The following is a 13,023-nucleotide window of genomic DNA, read 5'->3' on the forward strand; positions in this document are numbered from 1 at the left end:
TAGAAACCCTCTCTAGTCTGATAGAAACCTCCATGTCCCTCTAGTCTGATAGAAACCTCCTCTAGTCTGATAGAAACCTCCTCTAGTCTGATAGAAACCTCCTCTAGTCTGATAGAAACCTCCTCTAGTCTGATAGAAACCTCTATGTCCCTCTAGTCTGATAGAAACCTCCTCTAGTCTGATAGAAACCTCCTCTAGTCTGATAGAAACCCCCTCTATTCTGATAGAAACCTCCTCTAGTCTGATAGAAACCTCCATGACCCTCTAGTCTGATAGAAACCTCCATGTCCCTCTAGTCTGATAGAAACCTCCTCTAGTCTGATTGAAACATCCTCTAGTCTGATAGAAACCTCCATGACCCTCTAGTCTGATAGAAACCTCCATGTCCCTCTCGTCTGATAGAAACCTCCATGTCCCTCTCGTCTGATAGAAACCTCCATGTACCTCTAGTCTGATAGAAACCTCCTCTAGTCTGATAGAAACCCCCTCTATTCTGATAGAAACCTCCATGTACCTCTAGTCTGATAGAAACCTCCATGTACCTCTAGTCTGATAGAAACCTCCTCTAGTCTGATAGAAACCCCCTCTATTCTGATAGAAACCTCCATGTACCTCTAGTCTGATAGAAACCTCCTCTAGTCTGATAGAAACCTCCATGACCCTCTAGTCTAATAGAAACCTCTATGTCCCTCTAGTCTGATAGAAAACTCCTCTAGTCCGATAGAAACCTCCATGTACCTCTAGTCTGATAGAAACCTCCTCTAGTCTGATAGAAACCTCCATGTCCCTCTAGTCTGATAGAAACCTCCTCTAGTCTGATAGAAACCTCCATGTACCTCTAGTCTGATAGAAACCCCCTCTAGTCTGATAGAAACCTCCTCTAGTCTGATAGAAACCTCCATGTCCCTCTAGTCTGATAGAAACCTCCTCTAGTCTGATAGAAACCTCCATGTACCTCTAGTCTGATAGAAACCCCCTCTAGTCTGATCGAAACCTCATCTAGTCTGATAGAAACCTCCATGTCCCTCTAGTCTGATAGAAACCTCCTCTAGTCTGATAGAAACCTCCATGTACCTCTAGTCTGATAGAAACCCCCTCTAGTCTGATAGAAACCTCCTCTAGTCTGATAGAAACCTCCATGTCCCTCTAGTCTGATAGAAACCTCCTCTAGTCTGATAGAAACCTCCATGTACCTCTAGTCTGATAGAAACCTCTATGTACCTCTAGTCTGATAGAAACCTCCATGTCCCTCTAGTCTGATAGAAACCTCCTCTAGTCTGATAGTAACCTCCATGTACCTCTAGTCTGATAGAAACCTCCTCTAGTCTGATAGAAACCTCCATGTTCCTCTAGTCTGATAGAAACCTCCTCTAGTCTGATAGAAACCTCCTCTAGTCTGATAGAAACCTCCTCTAGTCTGATAGAAACATCCTCGAGTCTGATTGAAACCTCCTCTAGTCCGATAGAAACCTCCATGTTCCTCTAGTCTGATAGAAACCTCCTCTAGTCTGATAGAAACCTCCTTTAGTCTAATAGAAACCTCCATGTACCTCTAGTCTGATAGAAACCTCCTCTAGTCTGATAGAAACCTCCTCTAGTCTGATAGAAACCTCCTCTAGTCTGAATGAAACCTCCATGTACCTCTAGTCTGATAGAAACCTCCTCTAGTCTGATAGAAACCTCCTCTAGTCTGATAGAAACCTCCTCTAGTCTGATAGAAACCTCATCTAGTCTGATAGAAACCTCCATGTACCTCTAGTCTGATAGAAACCTCCTCTAGTCTAATTTTCCAGAAATAGTTTAATCAGCTCTGTTTCTTCTCTGGCAGCACTACAACCCTGGTTAACCCGGCCTGTATACAACTCCCCTGCTCTGGCAGCACTACAACCCTGGTTAACCTGGCCTGTATACAACTCCCCTGCTCTGGCAGCACTACAACCCTGGTTAACCTGGCCTGTATACAACTCCCCTGCTCTGGCAGCACTACAACCCTGGTTAACCTGGCCTGTATACAACTCCCCTGCTCTGGCAGCACTACAACCCTGGTTTGTTTCCAGGCTGTATCACAACCGGACGTGATTACGAGTCCCATAGGGCGGCATACAATTGGCCCAGCGTCGTCCGGGTTTGGCCGGGTTAGTCTGTCATTGTAACTACTTTCCTAGTTAAATAAAGAACTGTCAACACACAACGTTTTAAAGGACACACAAGACCTGTGGAAGGAGAACAGGACATCACACTCCCTCACCTAGACCTTCCTCCACTCTCTCACTTACACCATCCTCCACTCCCTCACTTAGACCATCCTCCACTCCGTCACCTAGACCATCCTCCACTCCCTCACCTAGACCATCCTCCACTCCCTCACCTAGACCATCCTCCACTCCCTCACCTAGAACATCCTCCACTCCCTCACCTAGAACATCCTCCACTCCCTCACCTAGACCATCCTCCACTCCCTCACAAAGACCATCCTCCACTCCCTCACTTAGACCATCCTCCACTCCCTCACCTAGACCATCCTCCACTCCCTCACAAAGACCATCCTCCACTCCCTCACTTAGACCATCCTCCACTCCCTCAGCAGGACCATCCTCCACTCCCTCAACAAGACCATCCTCCACTCCCTCACCTAGAACATCCTCCACTCCCTCACCTAGACCATCCTCCACTCCCTCACCTAGACCATCCTCCACTCCCTCACAAAGACCATCCTCCACTCCCTCACTTAGACCATCCTCCACTCCTCCACTCCCCCACCTAGACCATCCTCCACTCCCTCACAAAGACCATCCTCCACTCCCTCACTTAGACCATCCTCCACTCCCTCAGCAGGACCATCCTCCACTCCCTCACCTAGACCATCCTCCACTCCCTCACCTAGACCATCCTCCACTCCCTCACCTAGACCATCCTCCACTCCCTCACCTAGACCATCCTCCACTCCCTCACAAAGACCTTCCTTCACTCCCTCACCAAGACCATCCTCCACTCCCTCACCTAGACCATCCTCCACTCCCTCACAAAGACAATCCTCCACTCCCTCACCTAGACAATCCTCCACTCCCTCACCTAGACCATCCTCCACTCCCTCACCTAGACCATCCTCCACTCCCTCACCTAGACCATCCTCCACTCCCTCACCTAGACCTTCCTCCACTCCCTCACCAAGACCATCCTCCACTCCCTCACTTAGACCATCCTCCACTCCCTCACCTAGACCATCCTCCACACCCTCACCTAGACCATCCTCCACTCCCTCACCTAGACCATCCTCCACTCCCTCACCTAGAACATCCTCCACTCCCTCACCTAGACCATCCTCCACTCCCTCACAAAGACCATCCTCCACTCCCTCACTTAGACCATCCTCCACTCCCTCACCTAGACCATCCTCCACTCCCTCACAAAGACCATCCTCCACTCCCGCACTTAGACCATCCTCCACTCCCTCAGCAGGACCATCCTCCACTCCCTCACCAAGACCATCCTCCACTCCCTCACCAAGACCATCCTCCACTCCCTCACCTAGACCATCCTCCACTCCCTCACAAAGACCATCCTCCACTCTCTCACTTAGACCATCCTCCACTCCCCCACCTAGACCATCCTCCACTCCCTCACAAAGACCATCCTCCACTCCCTCACTTAGACCATCCTCCACTCCCTCAGCAGGACCATCCTCCACTCCCTCACCTAGACCATCCTCCACTCCCTCACCTAGACCATCCTCCACTCCCTCACCTAGACCATCCTCCACTCCCTCACCTAGACCATCCTCCACTCCCTCACAAAGACCTTCCTCCACTCCCTCACCAAGACCATCCTCCACTCCCTCACCTAGACCATCCTCCACTCCCTCACAAAGACAATCCTCCACTCCCTCACCTAGACAATCCTCCACTCCCTCACCTAGACCATCCTCCACTCCCTCACCTAGACCATCCTCCACTCCCTCACCTAGACCATCCTCCACTCCCTCACCAAGACCATCCTCCACTCCCTCACCAAGACCATCCTCCACTCCCTCACCTAGACCATCCTCCCCTCCCTCACCTAGACCATCCTCCACTCCCTCACAAAGACCTTCCTCCACTCCCTCACCTAGACCATCCTCCACTCCCTCACCTAGACCATCCTCCACTCCCTCACAAAGACCTTCCTCCACTCCCTCACCTAGACCATCCTCCACTCCCTCACCTAGACCATCCTCCACTCCCTCACCTAGACCATCCTCCACTCCCTCACCAAGACCTTCCTCCACTCCCTCACCTAGACCATCCTCCACTCCCTCACAAAGACCATCCTCCACTCCCTCACAAAGACCATCCTCCACTCCCTCACAAAGACCTTCCTCCACTCCCTCACCAAGACCATCCTCCACTCCCTCACCAAGACCATCCTCCACTCCCTCACCTAGACCATCCTCCACTCCCTCACCTAGACCATCCTCCACTCCCTCACCAAGACCATCCTCCACTCCCTCACCAAGACCATCCTCCACTCCCTCACCAATACCTTCCTCCCGTAACTTGGAGTTCGTTCTCTAGATTCACTGGGTTAAGGTTAGAGTTCGTTCTCTAGATTCCCTGGGTAAGGGTTAGTTCCCTGGATTCCCTGGGTAAGGGTTAGATCCCTGGATTCCCTGGGTTAGGATTAGTTCCCTGGATTCCCTGCGTCCTCATTCAGGTACAATATCAAAGAGTCAGACCATCCTCGCTCAACCCCCCCCCCCACACACACACACACTGCCTCACCAAGACCATCCTGCAGGAGTTATGTTGCTGTGGCACACTGCGAAATGATGCCCCTCTGGGCGGAGCCTGGGTGTGGCTGTGGGCATGTCCTTGGCCATGGGGAGGCAGGGCTCGGTGAGGAGGGGGAGTAGGTGGTCTGGGCTGTCCTGGTCCGGGGGCGGACGTAGGGGACAGGGGGACGGGGTGACTGAGGTGAACAGGAGAGCACTGGGGTAGTCGTCGCTGGCTGTGGGAGGGGTAGAGCTGTCCAGGGGGGTGTTGGTTTTGGGGAGGAGGCTGTGGAGAGACGGGATGCAGAATCACAGACACATCAATCAGAAACGGGGTCATATTCATTAGTACCCACTTTATCAAAATGTGTTTCAATGGAAGTTCAGGTTGTCCCTCCCTGTTTCAGTGTGTTTTCTTCCGTTTGGTGTCTAATGAACACAACCCAGAACAAAAACAGACCAGAGCAGAACCTCCTGGAAGTCTGTTTCATATCATCAGCTGTCAAGTCAAATCTCCACCCTTCTACCGCCCCTCTCCTTCGCCTCCTCTCTACTCCTCCCCTCTCCTTCACCACCTCCACTCCCCTCTCCATCTCGTCTCCACTCCTCCCACTCTCCTTCACCTCCACTCTACTCCTCCCCCTCTCCTTCATCTCCTCTCCACTCCTCCCCCTCTCCTTCACCTCCACTCCTCCCCTCTCCTTCACCTCCTCTCCACTCCTCCCCCTCTGCTTCATCTCCTCTCCTCTCCACTTCCGGTTCCGGGTTGGAGCGAGCGGTCGCATCTACACTTCGGTCCGCAGGTAGTATAACTTTTCATTACATTTTCATTACATTTCATTATAGTACAACGGTTTGATTTGTCTAATCTTAGCAATTTCTTTTTAGCTAGCTACATAGCCGTCTTTGTATCAAAGATAATTGCGTAATTATCGTATTTCGTCGTCCTAACGTAGTCTACACTGCTATCTGCCCAGCAGCTAGCTAACGAATACCAGCACTGTAGAAACTATTCACTCAACTGAACGACTCGATTAGTGTAGTGTTAGCTAGCTACATAGTTGTCTTTGCTGTCTTCGTATCCAAGATAATTGTGTAGTTTAGAGTGTGTAGACTTAGAGTGATTATCTTAATTTACCGAGGTTAGCTAGCCAGCTATTTGTCGTCCTTAACGTAGGAGATACTGCTAGCTAGCTAGCCAACAGCTAGCCAACGTCTACCGAATAGAACTTCAACAACCCGGTCAACATTCCGCTTCGCTCCACAGGTAGTATCACATTTTCATTTCACTTCATTACAGTACAACGGTTTGATTTGTTTGATCGTAGCTAGCTAGCTACATAGCCGTCTTTGTATCTAAGACAATTGTGTAGTCTAGAGCGATTTTCTAGGTTAGCTAGCCAGCTATTGTCGTTCTTTTAACGTAACGTAACGTAATCAACACTGCTAGCTAGCCAGCTAGCCCCCGAATAGCAGCACTGTAGAAACTATTACACTCGACGGAACGACTTGATTAGTGTAGTGTCAACAACGCAGCCACTGCCAGCTAGCCTACAAAGTCAACAACGCAGCCACTACCAGCTAGCCTACTCCAGCAGTACTGTATCATTTCAATCATTTTAGTCAATAAGATTCTTGCTACGTAAGCTTAACTTTCTGAACATTCGAGACGTGTAGTCCACTTGTCATTCCAATCTCCTTTGCATTAGCGTAGCCTCTTCTGTAGCCTGTCAACTATGTGTCTATCTATCCCTGTTCTCTCCTCTCTGCACAGACCATACAAACGCTCCACACCGCGTGGCCGCGGCCACCCTAATCTGGTGGTCCCAGCGCGCACGACCCACGTGGAGTTCCAGGTCTCCGGTAGCCTCTGGAACTGCCGATCTGCGGCCAACAAGGCAGAGTTCATCTCAGCCTATGCCTCCCTCCAGTCCCTCGACTTCTTGGCACTGACGGAAACATGGATCACCACAGATAACACTGCTACTCCTACTGCTCTCTCTTCGTCCGCCCACGTGTTCTCGCACACCCCGAGAGCTTCTGGTCAGCGGGGTGGTGGCACCGGGATCCTCATCTCTCCCAAGTGGTCATTCTCTCTTTCTCCCCTTACCCATCTGTCTATCGCCTCCTTTGAATTCCATGCTGTCACAGTTACCAGCCCTTTCAAGCTTAACATCCTTATCATTTATCGCCCTCCAGGTTCCCTCGGAGAGTTCATCAATGAGCTTGATGCCTTGATAAGCTCCTTTCCATACCTTAAGGGAACATTTCGACAATCACCGTATAGTTAGTGAGAAAGTCCCTATTGGAACTGTACGGTCCCTTACTAGACGTCCGAAAACATTTTAGAAATTCGGGGACGGCGTCGGGCCGAGCGGTAGGGCCAGACCTACCGGGAAGTCATCAAATGAACTTTGTCGGACATTCGGTTTTCGTTTAATAAAATAAACAAATTTTAGCCCATTTTTGCGCAATGCCGAAATATCCCACAAGAGGGCATAAGCAATCATATTGCTATTGGACAAAACATCCCGAATCACGACGTGCCATATCTCGGAAACCGAAAATATTTCGAAGCCGAAACTTGGTGAGCGTAGGTTTGGCATTATGGGAAGATGGCCCCGAACAAGATGGCGTCTAGGCCTCAACGGTTTTTGAGTTATGGCCATATTTCTGGGATTAAAGGTCCAAAATGAAAATAGAGAAAAGATTTTTTCACTTCACGTCAAAGTCAAGGAGCCTCCGGTGTCAATAAAAAAAAAATCGGCCATTTATCTATCGTCATTTACGAGAAATCGTACGTTGACCAGATCGTGATGTTCAGATATAGGTGTTTTTTTTTTTCAACGGTTACAGATCCAGTTGCAGGGTGTTCATACGAGTATTTTTAAAATGTGCTGCGGAGCTCTGCGACATTTCTGTGATTTTCTATGATTTTCTGAAATAACACACACTCACTAAACCCTCCGTAAATAACTCAGTTCTTAACGTAAAGACTTAAAACTCAGGATTCTGTAAAGGCATACCCCAATGAGGATATGAGTTTATTTATAGCTTCCTGTGCCAACCGGAAGTGCCATAATTGGTGTCTCAGGGGCTGTTTGGAAGGGTTAAAAAAATCAGATCTGTCCAAAACTTCATATGTGTGATTAGACAACCCCCATGAACTGTAAATCAGTCATTTTTCCCAACAGATGTCAAAGAAAAGCTCTCACACACACACACACAGCAAGGATGGAGTGACAAAGCGTGGTGTTTAAAGACACAGAGAGCAGGCAATGGCATAAACATAATCCCAAGGCAGGGCCGAGTCCAACGAGGTGCCCCGCTTGACCGTAGCTCACTCGGTCTGAGCGCAGCGACCATGAGAAAAATAGGCCCACAATGAAGCCTGCACCACAATGTCATTTGATTTTGGGTGACAGCGGCGGAACCGTTAGGTTTAGAAGGACAATTCAAACACAGGACTGTTCCTAAGGTCCTCCCGATCTGTGCAAGCCTAACCTTGACTGTGTGGCATTAACCTTTCACAGTTAAAAGAAGGTGTTTACATAAAAACAGTGTGCATTGACTTCTCTCCCCATAGGAATACATTGCCTGCTCCCCTAAATACAACCTGGGGTCTTTATGGGTTATGAATGCTGTATGAACCTGTCTTCTATGACATTCCATCAGACCACTATGAGGTCTACCTGTGTCGATTCTAAGCTTCCTGGAGCAACCGGAAGTGGTTAAATTGACCCAAAAGGTATTTGGATGTACATCACCTCGAAAGGTGCCAAGGCCTCTGCATTATTCAACCCTGTGTAGATCAGTCAATTCTCAACTTAAAGACTTAAAACTCAGGATTCCCTAGGTTTCTATGTCAGTCAAGACATGTGTGTATTTATAGCTTCCTGTGCCAACCGGAAGTGCCATAATTGGTGACTCAGGGGCTGTTTGGAAGGGTTAAAAAAATCAGATCTGTCCAAAACTTCATATGTGTGATTAGACAACCCCCATGAACTGTAAATCAGTCATTTTTCCCAACAGATGTCAAAGAAAAGCTCTCACACACACACACAGCAAGGATGGAGTGACAAAGCGTGGTGTTTAAAGACACAGAGAGCAGGCAATGGCATAAACATAATCCCAAGGCCGTGCCGAGTCCAACGAGGTGCCCCTCTTGACCGTAGCTCGCTCGGTCTGAGCGCAGCGACCATGAGAAAAATAGGCCCACAATGATGCCTGCACCACAATGTCATTGGATTTTGGGTGACAGCGGCGGAACCGTTAGGTTTAGAAGGACAATTCAAACACAGGACTGTTCCTAAGGTCCTCCCGATCTGTGCAAGCCTAACCTTGACTGTGTGGCATTAACCTTTCACAGTTAAAAGAAGGTGTTTACAAAAAAACAGTGTGCATTGACTTCTCTCCCCATAGGAATACATTGCCTGCTCCCCTAAATACAACCTGGAGTCTATATGGGTTATGAATGCTGTATGAACCTGTCTTCTATGACATTCCATCAGACCACTATGAGGTCTACCTGTGTCGATTCTAAGCTTCCTGGAGCAACCGGAAGTGGTTAGATTGACCCAAAAGGTATTTGGATGTACATCACCTCGAAAGGTGCCGAGGCCTCTGCATTATTCAACCCTGTGTAGATCAGTCAATTCTCAACTTAAAGACTTAAAACTCAGGATTCCCTAGGTTTCTATGTCAGTCAAGACATGTGTGTATTTATAGCTTCCTGTGCCAACCGGAAGTGCCATAATTGGTGACTCAGGGGCTGTTTGGAAGGGTTAAAAAAATCAGATCTGTCCAAAACTTCATATGTGTGATTAGACAACCCCCATGAACTGTAAATCAGTCATTTTTCCCAACAGATGTCAAAGAAAAGCTCTCACACACACACACAGCAAGGATGGAGTGACAAAGTGTGGTGTTTAAAGACACAGAGAGCAGGCAATGGCATAAACATAATCCCAAGGCCGTGCCGAGTCCAACGAGGTGCCCCTCTTGACCGTAGCTCGCTCGGTCTGAGCGCAGCGACCATGAGAAAAATAGGCCCACAATGATGCCTGCACCACAATGTCATTGGATTTTGGGTGACAGCGGCGGAACCGTTAGGTTTAGAAGGACAATTCAAACACAGGACTGTTCCTAAGGTCCTCCCGATCTGTGCAAGCCTAACCTTGACTGTGTGGCATTAACCTTTCACAGTTAAAAGAAGGTGTTTACAAAAAAACAGTGTGCATTGACTTCTCTCCCCATAGGAATACATTGCCTGCTCCCCTAAATACAACCTGGGGTCTTTATGGGTTATGAATGCTGTATGAACCTGTCTTCTATGACATTCCATCAGACCACTATGAGGTCTACCTGTGTCGATTCTAAGCTTCCTGGAGCAACCGGAAGTGGTTAAATTGACCCAAAAGGTATTTGGATGTACATCACCTCGAAAGGTGCCGAGGCCTCTGCATTATTCAACCCTGTGTAGATCAGTCAATTCTCAACTTAAAGACTTAAAACTCAGGATTCCCTAGGTTTCTATGTCAGTCAAGACATGTGTGTATTTATAGCTTCCTGTGCCAACCGGAAGTGCCATAATTGGTGACTCAGGGGCTGTTTGGAAGGGTTAAAAAAATCAGATCTGTCCAAAACTTCATATGTGTGATTAGACAACCCCCATGAACTGTAAATCAGTCATTTTTCCCAACAGATGTCAAAGAAAAGCTCTCACACACACACACAGCAAGGATGGAGTGACAAAGTGTGGTGTTTAAAGACACAGAGAGCAGGCAATGGCATAAACATAATCCCAAGGCCGTGCCGAGTCCAACGAGGTGCCCCTCTTGACCGTAGCTCGCTCGGTCTGAGCGCAGCGACCATGAGAAAAATAGGCCCACAATGATGCCTGCACCACAATGTCATTGGATTTTGGGTGACAGCGGCGGAACCGTTAGGTTTAGAAGGACAATTCAAACACAGGACTGTTCCTAAGGTCCTCCCGATCTGTGCAAGCCTAACCTTGACTGTGTGGCATTAACCTTTCACAGTTAAAAGAAGGTGTTTACAAAAAAACAGTGTGCATTGACTTCTCTCCCCATAGGAATACATTGCCTGCTCCCCTAAATACAACCTGGGGTCTTTATGGGTTATGAATGCTGTATGAACCTGTCTTCTATGACATTCCATCAGACCACTATGAGGTCTACCTGTGTCGATTCTAAGCTTCCTGGAGCAACCGGAAGTGGTTAAATTGACCCAAAAGGTATTTGGATGTACATCACCTCGAAAGGTGCCGAGGCCTCTGCATTATTCAACCCTGTGTAGATCAGTCAATTCTCAACTTAAAGACTTAAAACTCAGGATTCCCTAGGTTTCTATGTCAGTCAAGACATGTGTGTATTTATAGCTTCCTGTGCCAACCGGAAGTGCCATAATTGGTGACTCAGGGGCTGTTTGGAAGGGTTAAAAAAATCAGATCTGTCCAAAACTTCATATGTGTGATTAGACAACCCCCATGAACTGTAAATCAGTCATTTTTCCCAACAGATGTCAAAGAAAAGCTCTCACACACACACACAGCAAGGATGGAGTGACAAAGCGTGGTGTTTAAAGACACAGAGAGCAGGCAATGGCATAAACATAATCCCAAGGCCGTGCCGAGTCCAACGAGGTGCCCCTCTTGACCGTAGCTCGCTCGGTCTGAGCGCAGCGACCATGAGAAAAATAGGCCCACAATGATGCCTGCACCACAATGTCATTGGATTTTGGGTGACAGCGGCGGAACCGTTAGGTTTAGAAGGACAATTCAAACACAGGACTGTTCCTAAGGTCCTCCCGATCTGTGCAAGCCTAACCTTGACTGTGTGGCATTAACCTTTCACAGTTAAAAGAAGGTGTTTACATAAAAACAGTGTGCATTGACTTCTCTCCCCATAGGAATACATTGCCTGCTCCCCTAAATACAACCTGGGGTCTTTATGGGTTATGAATGCTGTATGAACCTGTCTTCTATGACATTCCATCAGACCACTATGAGGTCTACCTGTGTCGATTCTAAGCTTCCTGGAGCAACCGGAAGTGGTTAAATTGACCCAAGAGGTATTTGGATGTACATCACCTCGAAAGGTGCCGAGGCCTCTGCATTATTCAACCCTGTGTAGATCAGTCAATTCTCAACTTAAAGACTTAAAACTCAGGATTCCCTAGGTTTCTATGTCAGTCAAGACATGTGTGTATTTATAGCTTCCTGTGCCAACCGGAAGTGCCATAATTGGTGACTCAGGGGCTGTTTGGAAGGGTTAAAAAATCAGATCTGTCCAAAACTTCATATGTGTGATTAGACAACCCCCATGAACTGTAAATCAGTCATTTTTCCCAACAGATGTCAAAGAAAAGCTCTCACACACACACACAGCAAGGATGGAGTGACAAAGCGTGGTGTTTAAAGACACAGAGAGCAGGCAATGGCATAAACATAATCCCAAGGCCGTGCCGAGTCCAACGAGGTGCCCCGCTTGACCGTAGCTCGCTCGGTCTGAGCGCAGCGACCATGAGAAAAATAGGCCCACAATGAAGCCTGCACCACAATGTTATTTGATTTTGGGTGACAGCGGCGGAACCGTTAGGTTTAGAAGGACAATTCAAACACAGGACTGTTCCTAAGGTCCTCCCGATCTGTGCAAGCCTAACCTTGACTGTGTGGCATTAACCTTTCACAGTTAAAAGAAGGTGTTTACAAAAAAACAGTGTGCATTGACTTCTCTCCCCATAGGAATACATTGCCTGCTCCCCTAAATACAACCTGGGGTCTTTATGGGTTATGAATGCTGTATGAACCTGTCTTCTATGACATTCCATCAGACCACTATGAGGTCTACCTGTGTCGATTCTAAGCTTCCTGGAGCAACCGGAAGTGGTTAAATTGACCCAAAAGGTATTTGGATGTACATCACCTCGAAAGGTGCCAAGGCCTCTGCATTATTCAACCCTGTGTAGATCAGTCAATTCTCAACTTAAAGACTTAAAACTCAGGATTCCCTAGGTTTCTATGTCAGTCAAGACATGTGTGTATTTATAGCTTCCTGTGCCAACCGGAAGTGCCATAATTGGTGACTCAGGGGCTGTTTGGAAGGGTTAAAAAATCAGATCTGTCCAAAACTTCATATGTGTGATTAGACAACCCCCATGAACTGTAAATCAGTCATTTTTCCCATAAAAATTCAAAGGAAAAATAAATCACACAGATACACAACTTGGATGGAGGGACGTATTGGGGTGTGTAG

General features: G+C 47.8%; 1 protein-coding gene across 1 annotated transcript in view; it reads right to left on the minus strand.

Annotated features, from left to right (window-relative positions):
- The window catches only part of LOC135513380 (disintegrin and metalloproteinase domain-containing protein 12-like), a 280,995-nt gene that overhangs the window by 13,549 nt on the left and 254,423 nt on the right, over positions 1 to 13,023 (minus strand). The window contains exon 21 of the mRNA XM_064936305.1: positions 4,758 to 5,033. Within this exon, the coding sequence (XP_064792377.1) occupies positions 4,758 to 5,033 (276 nt within the window). The remainder of the gene's footprint in view (positions 1 to 4,757; positions 5,034 to 13,023) is intronic.

This window comes from Oncorhynchus masou, chromosome 24, assembly GCF_036934945.1.
Source record: "Oncorhynchus masou masou isolate Uvic2021 chromosome 24, UVic_Omas_1.1, whole genome shotgun sequence".
Lineage (NCBI taxonomy): Eukaryota > Metazoa > Chordata > Actinopteri > Salmoniformes > Salmonidae > Oncorhynchus > Oncorhynchus masou.